The sequence below is a fragment of the Lytechinus variegatus genome, chromosome 2, assembly GCF_018143015.1.
Source record: "Lytechinus variegatus isolate NC3 chromosome 2, Lvar_3.0, whole genome shotgun sequence".
In the NCBI taxonomy this organism is placed as follows: Eukaryota; Metazoa; Echinodermata; class Echinoidea; order Temnopleuroida; family Toxopneustidae; genus Lytechinus; species Lytechinus variegatus.
This window is the reverse complement of record NC_054741.1, coordinates 62,142,032-62,169,397: the sequence shown is the minus strand read 5'-3', so window position 1 is coordinate 62,169,397 and position 27,366 is coordinate 62,142,032. Positions and strand designations below refer to the sequence as shown.

Here is a 27,366-nt window from a genome sequence, read left to right as displayed (position 1 = left end):
ACTGCTGCATTTTTTATTATAAAAATTGAAACAGAACTTTCAGACGTGAGTCAAATATTAAAACATAGGTTTTGAGTAAAACACAATGAAAACACAGTTTAAAGTCATTCCATTTTGTTTTAGTTCAATTAACCATTAGAAAGGCAAGGATATCATATTGTGAACACACTTTCAACTTCTTATATTTGTTTCTTTTATTTTATTATTCATATTGCAATGAATCGATTGAAATGATAATTGCTGATGGATCCATGTTGCATTTGTTTCAGTTGTATAGTTTTAATTCATGTTTCTTGTTATATTCTTATACTGACCTAGATGGAGGTAAAGGGGTGTGGGAAGGAAGACCTGTGGATCATGGTAATTTTGGGGTCCATTGCAGAACGAGTTGCGTTGAACGCGAGTCAAAAAATCAATCGCAAGTCCCAAATGTATGCTGTTGATTGGTTGAAAATCAAGTTGCACATGATTTTCAGAGTTGCGATTGATTGCAACTCTTCCTGCAATGGGCCCCGGGTTCTTTGTATTATGTCATATATATCCTATTGTTTATGTAATTTGTATTGTTCTATAATTCATGTATTTTGAAATGCTGGATAAATAATAATAATAGCATACAAAAAACATGTCATACTGCTTTGTCATAAGAGGTAGTACTATTGATTTTTGGAAGCATTAAGAAAACGTTGTCAGCATTAACAATACATATATCACCAGCTAGTCTTATTCAATATATTCACTCACAAAGCACAGAACATCAACTCAGTGATCTAAATCTAAAGTTCTAGATTGTTCTAGAGAGTTATATTGAATCTCAGAATGCTTGCTGTTACTGAACATATACGCCAAACAGTTGAAAAGTGCTTTCATAAAAAAATCCTTCGTAGTTTCATATTTCATGTGAAAATATATGCAATACCGAAAGACAGCACAATTGCCATACATATACTACACTCTAAGATCTTTTCTGCATCTTGTAGTCAGCATATATATCATTTTCTACACAGTGCACCCCACAAATAAAAGGAAAAACCTGTTTTCAGAGATAGATTTCACAATTATTAATAAGTTTTTACTATAAAGTTGATACTTATTATAAAAGATTAATCTCATCTCTAATTTGAGACCAATAGCTTAACAAATCGTTCACGGCAGATTACAAACAATAAATAAAGGCATATCAGAAATGATTTGCGCAGAAACTCGCGTATGAATCTGAATCCACTCTCATTTCAGGGATCAGTGAGAGAAACCTAACAAAGAATACAAAAGAAATGCTAATGGGCCGATCGTTGAATTAGCACGGTCGTCCTATCACGAACCAATCATCCAATCGTCTTGCTCTCTAATGCTTGAAGTGTTTGTCTTATATCAGGTATCAAAATAAAAGAGAAATAATTGAATTATATGATTATGTGAATTAGATATCATAATTCATTCGCCTAAGAAAAAAGACATGGGAATACCGGTTTCCTTTTTTTCTGGGACGCATTATATAGTGCTAGTCACAGTTCAAACTCTCTAAGCACTAATAACAGATACATCATTATTGATAATGTTTATGTTGTAGCAACCATATTCTTTCACAGTAATTTGTGGGCACCATATTCGATTGCACTTTAATGGTACCTCTAAAAATAAAAGGCACAATAACATGTACCCTAACATCCGTAACATAAAATCCACTTTAAAAAAAAATCTAAATCTATGACACCCACAATATATTCAACTCCTGATCATGCACTATGTATAACATTTACATGACAATATAATCATACTTCATTTGGCATACATGTGAATGATTGAAACTACGAATTCATTCTTTCTGGAAAAAAAGAGAGATTCATATGTATATCACTCCTACTGTATGTGTGAGAAAATACAAACATTATCTTATCATAATAATCTCACAGAGATATCATTGCTTTAAATGTGAATATACATATGACTGGTCTAAAGGAATTATACACTTTAGAACTTACAAAGTTTCAGATGTTGATATTGAAAAATTCCCTTCTTAAAAAATCAATACCGAAACTCAAATATTCAGACAGCTGATAGTTTTCTTTTTCAATGAATGATTTACCTATGAAAGAATAGTCTTTCATAATTTTAGAGATTGAAAAGAAAAGTAAAATATACCTCAACAGTGGAAAATTGTAGGGACATATTATCATTTACAATTATCCAAGTTCTTTTGCATCAAATAATGTTTTTGTTGAGGAAAGAAGGGTAAGGTGTGAAGGACATGTTTTCTATGGTTTTACAGCTGTTCTTAAAATCCAGTTTGTCTGGAGCTTTCATGGGAAGCAGATCAAAGATAATCATACCAGACTCTACGAAAAGTAATAGGCAAGGCTGCCAACCAGAACGAGGATCTTTCGGTCTTTTTTAAGGCTAAAAACCAGTATTTTGTTGAGAAATTCATATATTTTTAAAGAAATACCAAAGGACAGCACAGGAAACTGATACTTTAGAAATCAGTATTTTGCATGAAACAATAATAATAATAACAATAATAATAACAATAATAGTTACATTTATATAGTGCTTAATGTATTGTTTTTTAAAGCGCTTTACATTGTAATTATTATTACCCTGGTCATAGGATCCATCACTGTTCCACACATAAAGTGCACAATCTCCACACCCTGGGGAGTATCCCAGCCAGGCAAGTGTTAATCGGTGCACACGTGCCAATCTAATCACACTGACGTTCACATCCCACAGGGTACCCATTTAACACCTGGGTCAAGAGTGGCTTGACCTGGGTCAAGTGTGGATTGACGCCTTGCCAAAGGACGCTAGGCCGCCGTGGGATTCGAACACACAACCCTCTGATTTCAAGGCGAGATTCAGAACTGCTACACCACAATGCTTCCACAAATCATCAGTATTTTTCTTATTTTCAGTATTAATTACTGAAATCAGTACTTCTTGGCAGCTCTAATAAAGTGGAAACCATAAGATATCTTGTATTTTAACATTTTCAACTTAACTTTATGATTGACAGCTTTGGGAGCATCTGAAATAACGAGTAAATCATTAAATTGAAAATTGTAATGATGACGTGTGGTTTAGAAACATATGTGTGAACATAACGATTTTAAGGGTTTAGCCTCAGGCATCAGAGGGTGATGTGGCAGGAAGGATGGTGTATTTCTCCTCGTGTAACTCTTCTTCTTGCTCCAGTTTATACTGTTTTTCTTTCCGTCTCACAAAGAACCAGATGTAGATCGGAAGGCTTGCTGTTAGCAGGTTGAATACAATGAAGCAGATATTGAGCTGTAGATTAAAAGAATAAAAAAAAAACTAGTATATAACAGATGATTGTCATATAGCCCTGTCAATACAGTTTATCATCTTCTCAATTCATCGGCAGAAAGAGTTCACTCCTGTCCCGGATGCGGATACTTTTATTTTCAAATGAAACTTTCATCCATGCCTAATACAGGGGGCTGGCAATCACAATAACTTAATGAAGAAATAAAAGTTTACATATTGTGAAATAATTCAGGATGAGATTAAAAAGCCAAGGAGAAACATTCAAATTCTAATGATAGCCCAAGCATGAAGCGTGTATACTGTGCATAATAATAAACATTTATTGTACAACACATATGAAATTATGATAACAGTTCGCCCCTATGTGTGTCAAATGGAATGGATATTATGATCTCTGCTTTAGGCCCTGCTACCTTTTACAAAGCGCAGTGATCGGTTAAATCTCAGCAGTCAACCCCCCAAAAAAAAAAAATAATAAAAACACCCAAACAAAACTTCTCTAAAAAATGCTTGTATCTCATTTCTAGTGGAATTTTCATAACTTCATATGTGGCAATAGCTTGTGGAAAAATTTCTTTCAAATAATTCAATTTTCTAAATCATGCTTTTCCAAGCCCAAAATACTATTTTGACATAATACAGAGAACCAAGCCTCGCAATTTTCTGAGGGAATTCAGAATGGTGGTCACAAATAATCAAGTTTATACTCACTATAAAAGGATCATTATTGAGTACATTTTGAAGGATACTGAAGATTGGATATTGGAGAAGACCAAAAATACCAGCAAATGATCCCATCACTCCAAAGAGGGTACCAAAGTATTCTTGGGGAAACCTGTTGGGAGACAGAATTGACATCAAATTCATACAATAGGAATGAAGACAAATGTTGACTTCCAAGTATGAAGGGTCAGCCTCAGCATAGTTTCACTATTGAAATAATTCTAGTTTATAATTCATACCCAAACAACTTCAATGACGATTCACACAAGGACTTCCAACAAAATTCCCCTTATGACAGACAATTGTTAGTATACACATCGTCGGCGTTCATCAGAACTGTCGTATCAGTCAATTTTGGTAAAAAAAAAAAAAAAACATTTTGGGATTTTCCTATTCTATTCATTACTAAAAATTCAAGGCGATGCCATACAAATTTTTGATATAATGCGCAAATCCCATTGGAAACGTGTACTGGAACATAGCGATAGAATGTTTTGACTGACTGCGATTTCAATGCAAACCGTCGTATCAGCACTGGGCACATGCATTAACTTTGCATGTGAAAAGCAATACAACGATTTGACTGATCGCCCGCATTGGAATCGCGGTTGCCAGTCAAAACGTCGTATCGCTTTTCCCTATGGAGTTTTTGTACATAAAACATCTAAGCTACTCAAACCAAAATGAAAAGCAAGTAGCTCTCTTTTGCGATATTTTCTCAGATCCTTAGTTTTGTGTAAAAATAAGGAAACCAATGTCAAGCAATTGTCTTGGTCTTTCCAACCATGTATTTTTCTAGTGATGAATATGTTGAAAGGCTGGGATACTAAGTGAAAATTATAGTAAACTTTGAAGTCGATTTTCTCTGAAATGGGCTTGCACCGTCGTATGTGTGATACAACGGTTCAGATGGCCGAGACAATATGTCTAAATATCATGTGACATTAAATTATTAACTGCTCAGGAATTAGCAAAGTACACAGGGCATTCTAAAAGAAATTTTTTTATCATAAGGTAAATTATAAGTGTCAATATTTAGACAAACATGGGGGTTTTTTCATGGGGAAGGTGGCCATTTCCAGTATTTTGTAGTACTGTTTCAAATACTTTTCATCCAAAATTATGCAACAATGTCAATTTATTTTGGGACTATTAAAACATTTCATATCTTTGAAAACAAAAAAATTTCATATTTAAATGACAATCCTGTGGATGAATTAAAATGAAGATCAGTGCATACATGATTGGAATAGCAGCACAGGACAAGCCGTAGAGGAACGACCTGATGACGACCTGGATGATGAACGTCAGATACTGTAACTCAAGCTTAGGAATCACAATACAGATGGAGAAGATTGTGAACAGGATGGTCGTCAAGGCCAGTGGGAAGCAGGTATCTTTCAGGTCTGCATATGGACTTCTTTTGTCGACTACACAGGGATGAAGAAAAAAAAAAGAATTTTATGTCACTGCCAGCTCAAAACCCAAAATGATTTGGCCAAAATTAGAGCTGCCAACCTTAACTGTGAGAAAAACACTATAATTTACATATTTTTTAGCCTAAGTCCTATTTTTCTTTAAAATAATTTAAAAAAAACACCAAAAAAAATCATCATTCTTTACAAGTTTTGAATATCCCATCTTTTATGTCACTGCAAGCTCAAAACCAAAACGATTTGGCATAAATCAGACCTGCCAACCTTAACTGTGAGAAAAATACTATCATTCACATATTTTTGGGACTAAAATCTTATTTTTCTTTAAAATTATAAAAAAATAACAAAAATCATAATTCTTTACAAATGTCAATATCCTATTTCTAAGGGGAAAATCGTACTTGTTGGCTCTGCAAAATATATTTTCAATCCTCAAGCTGATTTTAACCTTTGAAATTGTTACTAACTTCTAAAATAACGATCAACTAAAACTAACATAAAATCTAAATTGAATGTAAACAATGTCAGGCAGAGACTTGTAGTAACAAGAAAAAAGTGACAAAATTTGCGGTTTGGTCCAATGAGAATCATTACAAAACTGTAAAGATTGAAAATTTCTATACATTCTTTCTCTATATTTGTTCAATCAGTATAATTGATTTAATGCTAACAAGACATTATATGGAAGTAATCATAACAAGTGGATTGCCCCGTCTCACCTGCATCACGCGATTCAATATAGCAGCAGTGCTGACTTTAAAAACTACTATAACTCGCACAAGATGTTCAGTGATACTTGGTTACTCTTATGTCCATTTTTTATGAACTACACCAATACACTTACGGAGATACATGTATGATGGTAATTCAACAAATACCCCGAATGAGGCCAAAGTTCATTGACCTTACATGACCTTTGACCTTGATCATGTGACCTGAAACTCGCACAGAACGTTCAGTGATACATGATTACTCTTATGTCCAAGTTTCAAGATTCAGATCCATAAACTTTCAAAGTTATGATTATAATTCAACAGATACCCCCATTATGGACAAAGTTCATTGACCTTTGACCTTGGTCATGTGACCTAAAATGCGCACAGGATGTTCAGTGATACTTGATTACTCTTTTTTCAAGTTTTATGAACTAGACAAACAAACTTTCAAAGATATGATGGTAATTCAACAAATACCCCCAATTTGGCCAAAGTTCATTGACCCTAAACGACCTTTGACCTTGATCATGTGACCTGAAACTTGCACAGGATGTTCAGTTATACTTACTATTATGTTTAAGTTTCATGAATCAGATCCATAAACTTTCAAAGTTATGATCGTAATTCAACAGATACCCCCAATTTGGCCAAAGTTCATTGACCCTAAATGACCTTTGACCTTGGTCATGTGACGTGAAACTCCGAAGGATGTTCAGTGATACTTGATTAACCTTATTTCCAAGTTTCATGAACTAGGTCCATATACTTTTTAAGTTATGCTGTCATTTCAAAAACTTAACCTTAGGTTAAGATTTGGTGTTGACGCCGTCGTCGCCGTTGGAAAAGCGGAAAAGCCTATAGTCTCACTCTGCTATGCAGGTTGAGACAAAAACAGATAAGTTGGCAACAAAACAGAAAATTGTATCAAATTTCTGATTTTTCCATGCAAACTGGCAAATTCAAAACTTCAAGAGTCATTCCTACGCAGTCTCTAATTATTTCTTATACATAAATTTTTGTTGGTAAAATGGCAGCGATGAAAGAAAAAAATATCAGTGTTGCCAATTTGCAGAGTACTCACGATGCTTATTGGCGAACCAGCCAGTCGTCATCTTATTGCGATCAAGAAGAAGCCCTCCAAGAGGAGCAACCAAAAATCCACAAAACTGGATGAAGGAGAAGACATTGGTGTACTTGCTCACTGTCAAACAAGAAGAAATATAACATTCATTTTAGTCTACTCAGTATTCGTTCAATAAAGCAAACAGCAAAATTGAGATCATTCAATTAATGTGGTAATAAAACAAGATGTAAAATAGACTTGAGTTCATTCTATTCATTCAGGGGAAAAAGAATGTTCTAATATGATCCCTAAAATGTTGCAAACATGATTGAATCAGCATTTTGAATCACTAATTTTGATTTTGAGTTCAACACAAGGTTACTATTAAAAGTGCCAACCCTAAAAGAGCCAACCCTAAAAGAGGCGGGTTATTTGGACCCCTTTCACACTGAGCTGGCGGGTGGTTGGGGTTTTTATCAAGGACAATACATGTAGCTCATTGCTGTTACTTAATCTACAGCTGAGAGCTGGAAGTTGGGGTACTTATAAAAGGACACTGGATCAATACCCTGGACACTTACCAGCTTGTTCATTGTTGCTACTCCATCTGAAGCTGATTTAGTAGCTGGGTGCTTATAAGGGACACTAGTTCAATAAATACCCTAGTCACTCACCAACTTGTTCATCAATATTACTCAATCTTCCACTGAGCAAGTGGTTGGGTACTTCTCAAGGACACTGGATCAATACCCTTGTCACTTACATACTTGTTCATTGCTGCTATTCCATCTACAGCTGAGTCAGTGAATGGGGTTAAAAAGCACACACCCTATTCACTTACCAACTTGTTCATCGTTGTTACTCAATCTGCTGAGCCAGGGATTCAGGGTTCCGATCATGAAGATCAGACGAAGCTGGAGGATGGAGATCCATGCGACCAGGAGCCAGAAGAGAGGTGAAAGGATACAAGAGCGTATCGTTGGGAAGTACTGTTTTTTACATGCCTCAGCTTCGGCCTGAATCACCCGAGACTTTCTTCTCGTTGAACCTAAAATGAATCAGGGATAAATAAAAAAAAGAGTTACAAGAAAATGGACAATACTATTTATCATAGGAATGTGAGGATTTTTGAAAAGCAATCATTTGTAGGGAACCATTTTGTAATATCTCCTAAATATTGTGATAAAAATGTGAAAGCCCATTAAGCCCGCCTCACACTATGCAACACAATTTTTCAAGAAATCATATTTTGCTTTAAATATAGAAGTTCTGAGAAGTATAATGATTTTATATGAAGTTTCGCATGTTAGGAATACTGAAACCACATTTTTACTTCGCGGCAAGCCCTGTTGTCGGAGTGCAGTGCAAATCAACTCTACGTCACATTCAATGAGGACATCATTACGATTTGGAATTGAATTTGTTTTTATTTATTCAGGGAGGCTCGAACTTTGATTTCAGTAGTCCTACCACTATTATGAACGCTGATCCATACAATTTTTTATTAGTTGGATTGTCCATATCAAATGTTATCACAATTTATTTGAAATTCGGATCACAATGTGTTGCATAGTGTGAACCAGGCTCACACAGGAGACTTAAAATGAAAAAAACATAAGTCTGTTGTTCTTTGCCAAACGTTCACTAACAGATTTTCCCCATATTTCTGCTTTCATTAAACCCAACTCAACATCCCCTTTAATCCCAATTCATCAATAACCACTACCAGGTTTATATATCACAAAGCTTTGCAGTTGGTCACAGAGCTAATCTTTTAGACTCACTGAACTGATCATTATGTGTAATAAATCAATTTGCCTGAACCATCAGTTGATGTTATAGCTTTGTGATATGGGGCCCTTTGTTTATGTATTGCTTAAAGAGAATTACATGAAATTTACAAAGTGAAAATTGTCATACATCTAGCTCAAAAAGGGGATAAAATCCTTAACAAATAACTGAAATCGACCCTAAGAGTCGCATGGTAAAATATCAATAATTAGCATCCACAAAAATAAAGAGTATTTTTAATTCACAAGGTTCTGTAATTACGCTTTGAATGACACAATAACTTTCAGGCACCTTGGGGGGAATTGTCAATAAATTAGGTTTCTAGTCCTGGTAGGTGAATACAGAAAAAAAATGCAAAGAACTAGTTCCAAGATATTAAAATAGAATGACACCTTGAACCCCTACAACATGGCATCTGAAGAGTAATCAATATGTCTGAAATCGGTGTATAAAGAGGACATGGTTTCATAGCATGCAGAAATCTGCCTTCAACTTCCAAAACAGGAAATAATCAAACACACCACAGCAGTAAAGAAAGCCATTCAGGAAGCCATCCCTATACCCTTTAAGGATATGACAGGGCTTTGACAAACAGAAGGTAATAACTCAATTTGGATATCTTTTTGAGATTTTGGCACCCTAGTTATCACTAACACCTATAGATTCTGTAAACCATAAAGCTTAACTCAGGCATATTTGAAGCATTATAGCACTGCACCAGATCTCATTAGATTTCCTACATGTAGGTACATAAAATAATTTTGGTAGCATTTTGTTGATTAAGCCTTCTGTTTGGCACTTTAAGATGTGAATTCATAAAAAGGATGTGACGACGGTCTTCACATATGTTACAAACAAAGGACAACATGACACAATCCATCTGCCAAGAATCACTGCCATTGCACATAGATGGAACAGGATGTAACAACAATGTGATCTCTGGTTTGATTCTGGTATTGTTCAACAGGAAATCATTCAGCTTCCTGGGCGAGAGTGAACCAGCTTGAACTAATATGGAGAATCAAATTATGCAATAGATTCCGGATATTAGGATTAGGCATGAAATTCCATACTTTGGGTATTAATTGATTATTACCAGTTGTAAGTCAATCAAACCTGTTTATAAAGAATGCCCAAGGGAGCCTTTAGAAAAGTAGTCTGATGAACAGGTGGTCTTTCTGAACAGGTTCTGTAGATACATGCCTCAACAGGAATGTCATTCAAAGCAACCAAACCCTTATGATCTTTATAGACAAGAGGTCCTTCTGCACAGGGGAGAATTTCATGAAAGGACTTTTTATCTGACAAGTCCTGTTTTATCCAAAAGTTACCAACATAATAGTGCTCCACAGCCAATCAAAAGCAAGGAAAGTTGTCAGATCTGATGACTTGTCGGACAAAAATAATGATGAAACGATCCTCAGATGGCTGTTAAAGCAATATTGATAAATTGCCAATTCGTCCACTAACCACATGGTCTACCTTCATTTCGTCTAATGCCATTTCGTCCATCATAATTTCTTCCAACTACCAAACGGTTCCATAACCCTTTGGTCCAATCATCACTTTGTCTTATCAGTTCGTCTAAAACCATTTTGTCTAATAACCAGTTGGTCTAATGCCCATTTTCTTTTCATTTATTTCGTCCAATTAACACATTTCCAATTAGACCAAATGATTTATGGACTAAATGGCTATTGGACCAACTGGTTATTAAACAAAATAATGAGTGGACGAAATGGCAATTAGACTATGTGGATAGGGCACAAATTGATGATAGACCAAAATTTGGCCCCCAAATGATAGTAGACGAGCGGGTAATTAGACAAATTGGCATTAGACCAATTTGAAATTAACTGCAAGTCTGTTGGTACCAGGAAATGGCCACACATCGTCCTCCATTTGTAATGTCAAACAACATTCTCACATGTAAGTTTTTTCTCTATTGAAGTTTCAATGTCAGCATAGTATGTACATGTAACTCCAATTTAGCTACACTGTGAACACCCCTACCAGATAATCCCTCTTTAAAAGGAAAATTTCTTTATAAACTTGATGTAGAAAAATTCAAAAGGTATAAATGAATTACAATTGGGACTGAAATGAAGTCAACAAGATATCTCTCTTTTATTGATCCTACCTCTTTATCAAACAAACTACAAACGTACCCTCTCATAAAAACGATTACCGGTAAAGTAACCCTAGACATGCAATATTGTTACCCAAAGAAGAAACCTGCCCCTACATATCAATTTATCTTTATCATCATTAAAATCAATTTACAGGTCTCATTTATAAGCAATTGAGAGCTGAAATGTAATGAATGTTGTGCTTTACACATATCCATACTTTATAAATTTGGTTGTGTATTTACCTAGCTACATGAATTAATTGCTGATGTGGTTTACGGTACACCATGTGGAGTGTTATAGAAGCAGTGGATAGAAGAAGAGAGGAAGTGGATAGGCGAGAAAGTGGAGATTTGAGAATAGAGTATTCTTTCTTGAGAATAGTCCTGAAAAGGACTGTAAACCAGAAGGAATGTTGAGTGAGAACAGCTTGAGTAGTAGAGCTGATGAGGAGATGCTGGCTTGCGTCGGCGAGTAGAGATGATGAGTAGTAGAGAGACTCGACGTTTCGGACAGGTTGACTGTCCGTCTTCAGGAGTGAGTGTTCGCTCGGCGTGCGGCGGTACTTATGGCGTGCGTGCGGACGTGGGGGAAAGCTCTAGGCCGGCGGTCACGGCGGGTTGACGTCGTAGGTGGCGCTCTGTGTGTGGGTCGGCGGTTTTGGCGGGAAACGAGTGGGCGTCGTATGCGGACGTGGTGAGTAGACGGCGGCGTGTGTGTGTGTCGGCGGTGTGTACATCAATGGTGGCGTTCTGTGCGTGTTGGTCGGCGGACTCGTCGGGTGAGCTTCGGCGGGAGTGAGTGGGTGGCCTGGTGTACGGATGAGGTGTTGGGTCGTCGGCGGAGGTTGTAGCGAGGTGTCGGTGGCGGTGGTGTGTGTGTCGGCGGAGTCCCTGGTTGAGTAGGTGATGCAATCAGACTGCTGTGTTGGGTAGGAGGGCTCGGTGGAGTGACGGTGGACGGCTGGTTGTTTGTGGATTGGTTAGAAGTTTGATGGTGACGTAGGATTGGGTGCCAGATGCTGTTGATGTGTAGGCCAGGGTCTTGAGCAAAGACCTTATAATATATTACTAGACCGAAAGCTGCGCGCGCGTTCAGCACAAAACAAATGAGATTAGACTCCGCCTACCGCGATCATTTGAAGACAAAAATAAGCCCCCATTGACATTCATGAGCGTAAATATATTCTTATTCCGGCCTTGTCATTGGCTGAGAGCGTCATTAATACGCGATTTCCCCGATTCTTTGTCATCGATACTAGTGGTATCGTGTTACAGAAGTAATTATTCATTTGACCTCATTACGTCATCTAATTTATTCATTCTGAAACTTTTCTTTCCACACAAAAATGGACCTACGAACACTCCGGTGAGTACGTATAAATTGATATAACCACATGAATTCAGTGGACTATTTACAAATTTCACACTGTATTTTGTGATCTTAGGTTATTTCTCTACCAAATTAGAGAGTTTACTATCATTCTTCTGTTAAAGGAAAGCAGAATTTGGTCTTTGAAATTGAAGTTAGATTGTCATCGTCGCCCAGTGCAGCCTGTATGTTGCTTGCAGTGTTGCGGTTATGCCGCTGTGTTAACCACATGTATTTTGTACGGGCTCCTAGCCGATTGGGCATCGAGAGAATTTCGGGCCGGTTTGGTTCACCTCCAATTAACAAGGACCAACCCACGATTGATTAAAGCAAGAAGAATGAAGCGGGGAATGAAGCTTCTTTTTGTACACTGTAACGTTAGATCTAGAGGGAGATCTGCATCTATCTTCAGTAGATCGAAACCCAGTCAGGAATAAACTGTGAAGTGGAGTGTGGATGAAGATATATTGCCTGTCATTGTGTCAATCCTCACTTTCAGTTTCAGATATCAAATTTATTTTGCATAACTTCAGGCTTCTTCATTTAGCCCCCACCCATTTTAACTTAGGCGTATTGTTATTTATGAATAGGGTCTATAGTTAGACTCCTAGACCAAAAGCTTCAGTCTCTCTATTTTGGTTGTTCCGCTGAACTGTGTTGGCTCACTCACGAATAGTAAAAAAAATGTCAGAAATTGTTGAATAAATCCCCAGAAACGACGGTTATTCCTGTATACGAAATAATATGCTGCTCTGCATGCATGTTTGTCTTATTATCAATAGGCTAGATCTAGGACCTAGATCTAGATAGGCCTAACGTTAGAACTAATTTCTAACTTGGTTAACAGAGGATCTAGGCCTAGTGTGTTGCTTCTTATTATTAGACTTAGATCTAGGCCTACGGTACTTCACTTTTATTCATCGATGCTTTCTAATTCTAGGCCAACCTAATTCAAATCGAGTCATCTAAATTATACTTTCCCCACCCGCGACACTTACCCCAGGCCCAGGGCTTATGATCTAGGTCTGTAATTTAGGCCTAGATCTAGGTCTGGGCCTAAACGACTCCATTTACATGTACGAGTATGCCTGTCAGTGTCAGTGGACCAAGGACTAGATCTAATCTTGGTCAATAATGGCAATGAAGTTTAAACTTTTAGCCAGGAATAAAAGACATCAAATCCATATAGGCCTAGATCTCAGTTTAGAACCAAAGCTTTACTTTCTAGGTCTAAATAGATCGAGAGTCCATCGTTACTATCTAGATCTAGACCTACGAGTAATTTAGATACGCGAATGCTGTTGCACAGCTCTGAGTCTTGGACTAGATCTATACTTTCTTACAAATAGATCTAGACCTAGTGCATGAGATGAAATTATGTTAAAGTCAAATGAAATAAGATTCGGAAATAAAAAGATGCAGATGTTTCTTTTGGGGGGAGGGCAGACATTTGAAAAAAATTAGAGAAACCTAAAATTCAGAAAGTGAGGGCCAGAAGTAACCAATATTACCTATGGCCGTTTTGTGCATTTTCTAAAATAAAATTGAAGGATGTCATGCAATTCTTTTTTTAATGAAGGTTTTCACATTTCATCTCTTACTCAAATCCCTCCCCTATACATACGGCCATGAAAAATATCACTTCTTATTATTGTACTCTCTTTTCTTTCACAAACAGGTTGAGTTTGAAGAAAAAGAAAAACAGGTCGAGTTTGAAGAAAAAGAAAAACAGGCTGAGTTTGAAGGACAAGAAAAACAGTATAGAGGTCTACCTATATGGTCCAAGATGATGATCATAAGTGCATGCATCATTTTGCAGATTCTCATCCAGGTATAAAAGTTAAACTAACCCATTCAAAATTACAGATACATTACATGCATTGAATGTTAACCATGTTTACATTAAATAAAAATAACCTGAGCCACAAAGAGGTAGGATCTGTACGGAACATACACTTCTTAACCAAGGCTCGACATTAGCAGTGGCCCGGTGGCCCAGGGCCACCAAAAATTCATTTCGGGCAACCATTATTGAAAAAATGTTAAGTTTTGGTGGCCCGAATCGGGCAACCAATAATTTTCAAAGTAGCGCAATTTTTCTCCCTATTTTGCATGCATTTATCAACTTTCTACAGTTCAAATTGCAAGTCAATTCGTCATGCGCCTTTTTTGTTAATCTACACACAAATACACACACACAAAGATTGCACAGTCATGACAGTATGTAGGCCTACCGCTAGCATACAGTAACTATTATTCAGCCGGCCGTGCCGGCTGTCTTGCTGAGCTTTGCATGCGTGAAATCACTGCAGCTGGCTGTGCGCTAGCAGACTATTCAGACTCAGGGAGCTGCGATGCGAGATGTTACTGCTAAGAAATCTTCCCCAGAACTTTGAAAATCTACGTCAAAGTCACATTTTACACCAATGAAATGCCCTTCTACAGTCCGTATTACTGAAACCTGATAATCTGCAAGCATTAAAAGGAGGAATTATGACCTCTCTCTTGACTCAAAAAGACCGATTTCCAAATGCATTAATACACATAAAACACATAGGTGAGTGCATCACAGTCCCACATGTGCATTTGTATGTATGTTGATATTTGGTAAATTTTCGAAGCTGTCTTGAATAGACAGCTTCTTTATTTCTTGTTTATAAATGATTTCTTAAACCACTCTTAAGGAAGTAAATACTTTGGGAAGGCATTTTATTGATATGAAATGTGAATTTTTTCCATCATTTTGTCAAATATAGGGAAGGAATTTTCTCACTGTTTTTTCCAGATCGATAACTTGCCGTTTTCTTATTTTTTTTCTGTAATTTTTTTTACAGTGATTAAACCATTTATACCCCTTCCCATTGAATATGCCTGATTAAAGAACATGTTTCTACTGAATAATAATAATAATTTTCCCCATTTTTTCTGATAATTTTGTCTTATTCATTTTTTTTCCTGTTCTTTGTTTTTTCTTACTTCATTTTTTTATTTGTCTTATTTCACTTATTCATTTTTACAATTTTTTTTTCAATATACTATTCTAAAAATTATTTTTGTTTATCTCCCTTTTATACATTGTTCTCATTCTGCAGCATACTTTCTGTGATTTTCTCCTGCTATAATATGCTGGAAAAGAGAAAATAAACTGGATTTGGGGCCTGCATAATCTAGATTTTACGATTAAAAAGAAAGGAAAAATCATTGTTTCGTAAATCAATCTGAGTTTGCTATATGCACTATTTATTTACTTTACCATTATGAGTGTGTGTCTATACGGAGATTAGAAGTCCACACAACCTGGGAACAATACAATTCTTTTATTCTCTTTCAATCATTTCATATTCACAATGATAGAACAATTTATATATTACCACAAAATGAGCAAAGTAAAATAACAGCAAGCACGATTTACATACAAGATGTACAAAGAATAGTGGTACGTGGTAGTGACTGCAGAATATTTCAGTTTGTTTTATTCATTTTTAATTAATGTTTTTCTTTATATTTTTCGGGCCACCAAACTTTACTAATGGGCCACCAAAAAAAATTATTTGAAGGTTTTGGTGGCCCGAATGGGCCACCACCAAAAAAAGTTAATGTGGAGCCTTGTCTTAACTATACAGGCTCTCGAGTCTAAAATAGAACCAATGTCAAAAGTTATGTACTTTGGGCAAATTTATAAAATTAGGACATGTCCTTGATCTACTAGTAATTAAATTGCCTTTTTATTTCCTATTTGTTTATAAACAAAGCAATATTTATTTTTCATGAGTTATATTTTATAAAATTCATTTTATTCATTCTTTAGTGTGATATTCATATTTCATATTTGTAGATTTACGATTTTTTTTGGTTTTACATTTTGTCTAATAGGATGATGCAATTTGACAATTTCCATGGAGGTGATTGATGATGATAAATAATTGGTGAAGTAGGCCTAATAGAACAATGCCTGGACCACAGAGAAATACAAACTACAGCAGTTATATGAGTGAGTGAGTTAGTTAGTGATTATTTTTGATAATGGAGGTTGTTCACATTTTTTGGCAACAAATAGACCTGCCTTTGAAAAACCCATTTCAATTTTGTTTCTAGATTATAGTTAGTGTCGTTTTTAATTACAGATCAAAATATTCTGTGCAACAAAACATCAACTTTAATTCTGACTATTCATATAATTTACATATGTTAATTTATATATTCATATTTACAAGAAATCTCTGTCATTTTTTCGAAGAGTACATGTAGTTAGAATGGAGAGTGGTATGTAAACTGCAGAGAACATGCTTAAGTGATATGCTTTATAGAAGTACAACTAGTTTATAATTAGAAGAAAGATTTCCTATGGTATGTGTTGAAACATATATACCTATGCATAGTCTCACTTTGCTTAAAACATTTGTTTTATAAATCATGACAATTGATTTTCTTTCTCTATTTTTTTCAATCTGCAGGACTGGTGTAACAGATGTTTTCATTCAAGAAATCCAACTATTCAACATTGAAGACTTAGGAACCACGTGATGAAGATGGAAAAGTTTTTTTTTTTCAAAGTCCAATTTAAAAAAAAAAATATTATCACAACCCAAATTCATGACGTATGAAATTTCTTATTGATTTTCATTAAAATTGGTTGCAAAAAGAGAAGCTATAAACATACAAATAGGAGCAGCGGATTGAAGTTGCTTGAAAGTGGGGGGGGGGGCACAGGGAAAATGCTGTTTTATGTGAAATTTTTAAAAAGTTGCGAGCAAGCAAAATTTTGACATTTTAAAAACAAATATCCAATTTTGTGATAGATTTCGACAAAAAATTCAAAATGATATATTTCACCCTTTGCTTTCCTTTTTCTTTTTTCCCCTTGGTCGTGATTTTTTTTTTGGGGGGGGCAAGAGCATTGGCGGCGGAAGGCAAAAAATTTAGGGGGGTCCACCTGAATTTATCCACCTAAATCTTAGAAGGGACCACAAAAATTTCCAGCAAAAAAAAGGTTGTCAACCACAATTTTAGGGGGGGCACAACAATTTTAAGGGGGGGTCTACCTGAATTTAGGGGGGACGCAGGAAAAAAATTGACGAGCAAAAAAAAAAAGATTCTCAAAAAATTTAGGAGGGGGGACTGTCCCCCACCTCAAATTTAGGGGGGACAGGTCCCCCTATCCCACCGCTTCCACCGCCTATGGGCAAGAGTCCTTCAAGCCCCCCCCCTCCATCTGTACGAACCTGCTTATATACCCCACTCACATGAATTATTAAACTTAATGCACACAGGATTTCCTTCAGAAGTATATTATAGAAATGAAAATATTGTTTTCTTGTTTCAAAGGGCACTCGTCATGGTGACCATAAAACAGATCCTTCTCAAGTGAAAGGGGCACAGAACAAATTCTTTAGAAGCGCTCTTCTTGGGTAAAAAGGGGCAGTGATTCAAGAAAGGGCACTTTCAAGAAGGCGAGGGGGCACTTTGTAACATGTGAAACGGGCCCTCAGATGGAAGGGCACAGATCACGTGGGGGGCATTTTTGGGTGAAAAATTGCATATAAGGAAGAGCACTAATTGGTATTACCTAAAACGGGTTCTCATCAGGTGAAAGGGACACAGTACACGTTCGTGAGGGGGCATTTTCTTGCATAAAAAGGCACTTTTCAGTGCTTCAAAAAGTAGGGGGAATTGTGCCCCCCCCCAGCATACAAAAACGTATTTATTTTGGTTCAAACTATTAACATACGCTTAAGAAAAAGGTAAAGCTTAATCCTCTGATAATGTGATTTTTTTTCTGGATAATTAATAAAATTCACCACTAACCAGAAAATTCCTTCATGTCTTTCATTTGTGTTCATATAGTATTTGTACCGAGCTAAAATGAAAGGGATTTGGAATTGGCAAAATTCAAAGTGAGACGGAGATCGAGAGAGGGAAAGAGTGATGAGAAGTGGGTTGAAAAGAGATGAGAAAGAAATGGAGGGGCACATAATTATGAAGAGATAATTTAGAGGGGGTGGTGAGAGAGGTGGTGTTGGAAGTAGGAACAAAAGGGGTGGAAGAGAAATAAGACGAGATTTTTGGAAACCAGGAGACAGATAACAAGTGGGAAAATAAGAAAGAAATATATGAAAAGTTAAGTTGCAAAAGGGGCTAGGGCCACTCCAAGAAAATCTCTTTTTTTTATTCTCCCATATTGCAATATTCTTATGCGAAAATGAATTTTCATGATACCCTACCATTAGAAATTCAAAATTGGGTATAAAAGAAATCTACTTACTAGTATCTTCATATTTTTTAAGATATTATTTTCCAGAAAAATTATGAATGGACCTAACCCCTTTTGAAAAAGTGAATTTTCTTTTTTTAGTTCACTTTTTTAATGGGAATTTCAACTTTTCTATGGTATCATCTTATAGAGCTACTAAAAATCAATTAAGACATAAAAATTAAATTTGATTAAAAATTGACCTAACCCCTTTTAAAAGTGAGCTCTTCATATGTAGGAGAAGGGCGGCACAAAAGAACATGAGTGGGAAAATGATTAAATGGAAAAAAAAACAGTAAGAAATGCTGGAGAATAAAGGGGACAGGAAACATATTGAGCATGATAAACTGGGGCCCGTTTCATCATGAGTTACAAGTATGGTAACTACGAATACCAATCATAATCAAGGTTCCCACGGTTATCACAATAATAGCGATGTTTAAATAGCTCAGTGTAATTCATTATGAAACGGACGCCAGAAGAAAGCAGGCACGGGGATCATGAAGATTTTTTTTTACTTCTCCAAATTAAATTTGTAACAAGAAATGACTCTTTTAGTGGTGAAAGTTATTTTTTTCAGTATTCATACTCAACCAGTGAAAATGAATACCATCATTGTAATAACCATGATTTGCCCCCACCCCACCTCCACCTTTTTACCTAATCGCGACTTGATCTACTCTTTTCATCTTCCCTTTTAGAATTAGCATAGGCCTATAAGACGCAATACAAACATTGTTTTGTTTTTAAGTGATATCGCTTGTGATATCGATACTTTATAAAGCGCAACGTATCGTCTCAGATTTGCGCTTGCTTGATTCGCTGAATCCTTCGCGTCACGAGCGCGTAACAAAATGAATACATTAATAAATGTGCCAAGTTGACCTTTGTCATTGCGCTGGTGTGCGTATTGTCTAATACACGTACAAAACCACAGTTGACGAGGGAGCATCGTACGAAATTAATATTAATGGGGGCTTATTTTCGCTTCTAATGGATTAAACAAAATGGCGGTAGCTTCGGGGGCCTGGTCTTGAGGCACAGTGTTGTGTTGATGTATCTCAATGGCTTCCCTGACCCTTCTGGTATTCCAGTGCCGGATGTTGGTGATTAGGTGGCTCCTTTCCCATTCTATGCGGTGATTCTCTTGTTGTGCGTGCTTGACGATGGCGGATCGGTCCCAGTCGCTGCGTCGGTGGTGGGTCTTGTGTTCCTTGAGTCTGGTGTCGAAGTCTCGGCCGGTTTCCCCAATGTAGACTTTACCGCAGTCGCAGGGGATCTTGTAGACGCCTGGTTGTTTGTTGGATGGGTGCTTGTCCTTATGAGAGTGAAGGATGGAGTGTAGTTTTCGAGAGGATTGGTGTCTGACGAGGATGTTGGCAGAGTGAAGGATGCGTTGTAGTCGGTGTGAGGTCTTGCCGATGTAGGGTAGTACTATGGTGGCGACGGGCTTGGTTTCGGATGGGTTTTCGGTGCTGTCGGTGCTGGGTTGATGGTTGGGTGGTTGAGTCTTGATCCTTCTTCTGGGGTAGTGGTTGATGGAGGTGAGTGCATTGGTCACGTGCTTGAGTTCTTGATGTAAGTGTGCCTTGTCGCTGAGTTGGTTGGCTCGTCTGATGAGAGTGTTGGCGACTGATTGGTGGATGGACGGGTGGTGGTGTGAGCGGAAGTTGAGGTAGCGGTCTGTGTGGGTAGGTTTCCGGTACACCTGGTGAGATGGGAATCCAGACGGTGTCTTAGTGATGAGAACGTCTAGAAATGGAATTGAGTTGTCGCGTTGGGTCTCCATGGTGAACTTGATGCTGGGGTGCTGGTTGTTGAGGTGGTTGAGAAACTGGTGAAGGTCGGGTGTGCTGTGCGGCCAGATGACAAAGGTGTCGTCGACGTAGCGGAGCCAGAGTGAAGGAGGTTTGTCCGCAGTCTTGAGTGCTTGGTGCTCAAAGTGTTCCATGAAGATGTTAGCGATGATTGGTGAGAGAGGTGACCCCATGGCTGCTCCTTGTAGTCAACCTGTCCGAAACGTCGAGTCTCTCTACTACTCATCATCTCTACTCGCCGACGCAAGCCAGCATCTCCTCATCAGCTCTACTACTCAAGCTGTTCTCACTCAACATTCCTTCTGGTTTACAGTCCTTTTCAGGACTATTCTCAAGAAAGAATACTCTATTCTCAAATCTCCACTTTCTCGCCTATCCACTTCCTCTCTTCTTCTATCCACTGCTTCTATAACACTCCACATGGTGTACCGTAAACCACATCAGCAATTGTACATGCCACCATGCAAACCTTTAAACAACATCTACATGAATTAGTTGGAAGATAATCAAAGATTTTCTTTGACACCTTCATTATTTTTTTCATTTCCATTTATGCTCTATGCTATACTGTTTTTTTTTCTGTTTTACGAAGTAAGAATGCCCTTCTATAAAATTGTGCTTGATTTGTATTGCTTTATATTACTTTGTAATATGCTTTGAATGGAAATGAAATAAAGTTTAAATTTAATAATAATAATAATTATTATACTTGCTTATATAGCGCTTAATACTTACTTTATCGGAAGTCTCTAAGCGCTCTACAGTATATGCAGCATAATTACCCTGGCTTTAGCAGAGCAGCTGTTACACGTGCTGCGTTTCAAGGAATAACTTTAGAGTTTAGAAGGTGTCAAAGTGGGTGTTAAATTCAGTAAACTATTTTATGACAAAAGTATCAATTTAATTTTCACCTGGTATTTGGCAACTGCTGTTTTGTGTTGCCATGATCAGGTAGTCAGCCTACATTTGTATCACTTAGCCTACATTTTTATCACAATTGTTTCACAGCTTAATTCAGTATTAAATCAGTTCATTAAGGCGCTGTCACACCTTGGCGTTTTAGACAGCGTATGCCCGACGTATGAGGAATTTGGCGAATACGCTGGCGTACGTCGAATACGTTACGGGTAAGTTTTGCATACGTTGAGAGTACGCTAAAACACGCTGGTATGCGTCGTCATACGGCGAGGTCGTCGAAAAGTTTTGTGCAAGCACAAAATTTTTCGACGTATGCCAGCGTATGGCTCATACGTCCCGCATACGCGGGTCATAAGTTGTAGGCAAGTTACGCGATCGTTGATACACGTTGACACGCGTTAGTCGAGCGGCAGCATTTTTTAAGGCTACGACACGTGTTCGTCAGCTGCCGCGCGCTATGCGTAAAGGTGGTGTCACACCTTGGCGTTTTAGACAGCGTATGCCCGACGTATCAAAATTTCTCTAAAACGTCAGCATACGCTGAACTTTGATTTTTTTTAACTCTGGGCGTATACTTAGCGTATTCATAACGAGTTGGACGTATACATAACGTATTAGTAACTTATATCGAACGCTTCGTTAACTTATAAGTAACGTATTCCAACGAATGCTTAGCGTATTGCTGGCGTACACAACTTATGCCCCACGATAGCCTAACTTACGCATAGCGCGAGGCAGCGTATCGCTGACGAACACGTGTCATAGCCTATAAAAAGGCTGCCCTCGACTATTCAAATCATAACCGCACGATACATCACCGTATCAACACCACCGCCATGCCGAAGAAAACTCCTGTAAACCCCACCTTTGTATACCAATTCCTATAAACGTTGTCAATACGCCATTATACGGTACCTGTAAGTTATAAACACGTTCAGTAAGTTTTGTGGTCATCCGGAGCACGTCTTCATACGTCAATATACGTTGGAGTTAAGTTACACAAACGTTCAAAGCACGTTACTCATAGGTTAGAAGTAAGTCTTAGGGTACGCTGGATATTATCTCGACGTACATCGACTTATGAGTAACTTACGAGTAACGTGTGTCAACGTGTATCAACGATCGCGTAACTTGCCTACAACTTATGGCCCGCGTATGCGGGACGTATGAGCCATACGCTGGCATACGTCGAAAAATTTTGTGCTTGCACAAAATTTTTCGACGACCTCGCCGTATGACGACGTATACCAGCGTGTTTTAGCGTACTCTTAACGTATGCAAAACTTACCCGTAACGTATTCGACGTACGCCAGCGTATTCGCCAAATTCCTTATACGTCGGGCATACGCTGTCTAAAACGCCAAGGTGTGACAGCGCCTTAAGTTAGGCTATCGTAGGGCATAAGTTGTGTACGCCAGCAATACGCTAAGCATTCGTTGGAATACGTTACTTACAAGTTAACGAAGCGTTCGATATAAGTTACTAATACGTTATGTGTACGTCCAACTCGTTATGAATACGCTAAGTATACGCCCAGAGTTGAAAAAAAAACCAACAAAGTTCAGCGTATGCCGACGTTTTAGAGAAATTTTGATACGTCGGGCATACGCTGTCTAAAACGCCAAGGTGTGACAGCGCCTTTAAAAAAAAAAAAGTTACCTCCTCCATTCGCTTTAGTACCAGATGACTTCCTTCTATCAGATCCGTTCACAATTGACCCGTTACGATTGAGCTTCTCCTTCTCAGTGCCGTTCTCATCGGCCACCTTCATGTCTATTTCTTCTTGTGTCATAACAGCCTGAATTAAAAAGAATTGATCATAATTTGTAAATTTCTATGAAAGCAGAGACTCAACTGCACATTACTTATCAAAAAAGATTTTGATACTTGTATTATATGATAATGAATACTATAAATGGAGATGCTGACTGAATGGGAATACCAAGATGAAATGTTTGGAGGCATGTTTTTTCCAGACTTTGATCTAGAGGCACTTTTAATACAGCAATCTCCAAATTATGATATGAGACAAATATCAGACATTTTCTAAAGAAATCATTATCACAATCTTTGTAAAAGTTTGCATGCTATGAAAAGTAAATGTGAAATGAAATTCTTCCCATTTTTCTCCTGGATTGTTTGGTCTACTCTTTCAAAAAAGTTACATGTACATGAAAGTATTATCACTCTGAAACCTTTTGAGTAAAATAAAGCACTAATAAAATGTCTGCAGTTTAATATTTCTTCACTTGCTAATTCAACATGTTCAGTGTATATTATGCATAAATACCGGTACTATAGATTTAAGAGATTTCTACCTTTGGTTCAAGTTAGATCTTTGAGCCCTATTTCAGTTGTAGTGGTCGCTATTTTACCTGATTTATAGAGAGCAAGAATGCCAGTGTGACTTTGAAGTGCCTATGTGAGCAGGGTATCTTGACAACAATCGCACAATTACACATTAACAGCACCTACTGGGCAAAATATGACCCAATGAATAACCAACACATGTACTGTAAATCACCTTAAGAGTGACTTTAAGTCTCACTTTTAAGAAGATTTAAAGACGCATCCCCAGATCAGCATCTAGGCCACATCTGGGCCCCGTCTTACAAAGAGTTGTGACTGATCCAAACAACCTCAACATAGTCAACTGCATTTGGAAATCCATCAATGTCTTAATTCTTCCTCCAGGAAATTTGCAAAATGTCCTTTTGTAAACAAAATGGATCATATCGGATTGTCATGTAAACAAAGAGTGTACGAATATATATATCATATCTAGAAAACATTTTGAACAAACTTGCATCCTATATGATGATGTTGCTGGCTTTCCATATTTGTGGTTGATCTGGTCAATCGCAAAACTCTTTGTAAGACGGGGCCCAGGGGAGCATTTTCATGAAGCATCTGATCAGTGACATTCACTGACAAGTTTGCTATCTGTATAACCATTTCAGTACTTTCTATGAAAAGCCCTGGGGCTCATCTTACAAAGAGTTGCGATTGATCAGATCAATTGTAACTCTGGTAAGCCAGCAAAGTCAACATGTAAAATGCATGCTTGTTCTAATTTTTTGCTGGATATGAATGTATATCCATAAATTCATTGATTTCTTGACAAATTGACGTGTTCTCCTTTGTTTACAAAGAACATTTTACAAATTTCCTGTAGAAAAATTTTGACACTGATGGATTTCCATAGAGTTACGATTGATTGGATCAATCGTAACTCTTTGTAAGACGGGGCCCTGAAGAACTGCTTCATGACACCCCCACTCCCCATCACCCCCCCCCCCCAAAAAAAAATGTACCTCTTTTTCTTCAGTCCCTCCACAGCATCTCTTGACCTGTACGTAGCCCGATGGTAGCGGCCAAGGAATGCGTTTTACAGGAAGCAGGATGAATGTATTAATACTGAAGAAGATGGTTGCACCCGCAAGGATGAAGAAGGCTGTTGACATCGGAAGACCGGCCTCGTAACTCAACTGAAAACAAAAACACAATGCAGCCAGCCTTGCATTTTAAGTCCATGGCACATTTCTAAGTATTAACTTTGACTTTTAATGACTCTTAGTTTAGAGTTCAAAGTAAGTAATGAAACACCCCTTTTCATTTTTTTCATATTATTAGTTTGACTATTAAAACAGTCAATTCCAATCGAACAACAAGATCAAATGAATGAAGCAAGACAAATCAAACATTTTTTTAATAAAAATTGCATGAATTTAGCATGATACTTCAATATTCTTGTTTACAAAAAAAGAAGAAAAAAAACACAAAAAATACATATACACATCCCATGAGCAATAAGTAAAATTTAGAATTCAGGATTTCTCTAAATGTGCCTGACATGTGTGACATTCTATGTATTTTATCAGAAATACCATAATCAGGGGGAAATAAAAAAAACAAACAAACAATTCCTATGGAATGATTCAGGATAACAAAATTAAAAGAAATTCAGTAATCCTCTGGATCATATGAATTGACATTTTTTTGGTGGGGGAAAAATTCCCAAGAAATATGCAGATACATGTACATGTATGTATTAAATTGTTATTTAAGGGGAATATGCTCCCTTTCCTGCCTTTTTTTTGCACAATAAAAGATCCAATTCTCTTATTTAAAAAAAAATCACAAAAACAAGGTCCTACTGACGATGCCTGTGGAGCATTTGATGAAAGGTTTAGTCAGTGATTTTCATAGTTATAAGCTACTGAAAACCTTGCATGTGATTGGTTCGGAGTAAAATTTGTCAGTGAAAATCACAGACTTTTTGTTTCAAGGAATGCTCCCCTGTTCCTCATCAATGACGGTAAATATTTACACATGATCTACTTGATTAAAAAGCATTCTTCTGTGAGGACTTTGAACCTGTTTGCCGGAAGTCTGAAATTTCATATACAATGAGATCTACTGTATGTAAAGAAATTAATTGTTAAAGTAGGAGCAAGTCATTCTTCTGTTCAATTGTCTTTATCTTGTATCAATTTATAGATAAACAATTTCCCTGCACCATCAAACCTTCACCTTACTGCACAATTAATTGAATCTAAAAATATTCTTTAACACTAGACAGACAGCAAGAAATTGGGAGTACCCTTCCTTGCTAATATTTTCGTCTGCATACAATAGTCTACTATACAAAGCTTACACATTCATCAATAATTCTAAAGAGGAAAACATACTGTATATGTAATTCAATGTCAACCTTCCATTTTCCAGTCAAAACATAAACACATGACAAAAAGTTGAAGAGTTTGTTAAAACAAGACCAAGGACCCTGTTGCATAAAAGTTTAACTATTATGGTAACTCTGCCATCCAATGGTAACTTGATTCTGATTGGATGTTGAGCTTTGTTGCCATGGTAGTTACCATTAGACGGCAAACTTACCATAATATTATCTTTTATGAAACGGGGCCCTAGATGCTCTTATCCATTTAAGTGCTTAGACTGTTTCTATGATGCAAGAACTTAATGGTGTGCATCTTAAACAGAAAGTTGATTTGCTAATGTTAAAAGTAATCAATTATATAATAAGATCTTACAAGTAATACAATCAATTCAATTTCTTGCAACATTAATTTGTCAATAGAATTTGTTGTCAGTTTTAATCAATGTATCATACATGTATGTGTACAGGGGGAGATAAAAAGTTTTCAAATCCTTCACTTGGCAAAATAAGGATAAGGTGTAATTAACCACTAAGAAATTAAGAAATAAAATATAAAGAAAATTACCGGTAAATGTATTTAAATGTATAATATTTCCAATCAAAGGTCAACTTGGTGCTTAATGCCATGTTTTCAGTAGGGGAAGGCGGGGTAAGTTGTGACACTTTTTGCATTTTGCATGTTAGAATTAATATGATTAGTAATATTGTAGAAATAAGTACCTTGCCTTTAAATTTTGAATCTTGGGAAATATTTTTCACCTATACATAACTTTCTACCCCCACACTGAAAGTCATCGCGACCTTTGAAAAAAAACGATGTCAAATGGCTCAACTTGCCCCATATATGGGGTAAGTTGTGCCACCGTCTGGGGTAAGTTGAGCCACAAAAACTATGTACAAAATGTAGGCGGGAAGAACCAGGATGTCAATTTTTCATTTAAAGTCTTTTCACTTGCTAATTCTCTATAAATACTAACTTCTTACAGTGAAATAACTGTCATGTGAATTTGCTCCTTTCTGCCTGCATATCAATGGCTATTTATGTTTTTTAATTTTTTTGTTATACATCACCATAAGAATTAACATGGCTCAACTTGCCCCATGTTGATTTGGCTTAAATTACCCCAGTCCGAACTTATTGCGATATTTTCACATCCACACATTTCTTATGCATTCATCATGTAAA

The 27,366-nt window shown here is 37.0% G+C and overlaps 1 protein-coding gene across 1 annotated transcript in view; it reads right to left on the bottom strand.

Moving 5' to 3' along the window:
- Positions 1-211: 211 nt before the first annotated feature.
- The window catches only part of LOC121408563 (solute carrier family 43 member 3-like), a 47,038-nt gene continuing 19,883 nt past the window's right edge, over positions 212-27,366 (bottom strand). Inside the window, exons 5-11 of the mRNA XM_041600074.1 lie at positions 24,814-24,987; positions 23,159-23,297; positions 8,065-8,271; positions 7,242-7,361; positions 5,249-5,438; positions 3,997-4,120; positions 212-3,285 (exon numbers count right to left, since the gene is read on the bottom strand). Coding sequence (XP_041456008.1) covers positions 3,121-3,285; positions 3,997-4,120; positions 5,249-5,438; positions 7,242-7,361; positions 8,065-8,271; positions 23,159-23,297; positions 24,814-24,987 — 1,119 coding nt within the window. The 3' untranslated portion in view covers positions 212-3,120. The remainder of the gene's footprint in view (positions 3,286-3,996; positions 4,121-5,248; positions 5,439-7,241; positions 7,362-8,064; positions 8,272-23,158; positions 23,298-24,813; positions 24,988-27,366) is intronic.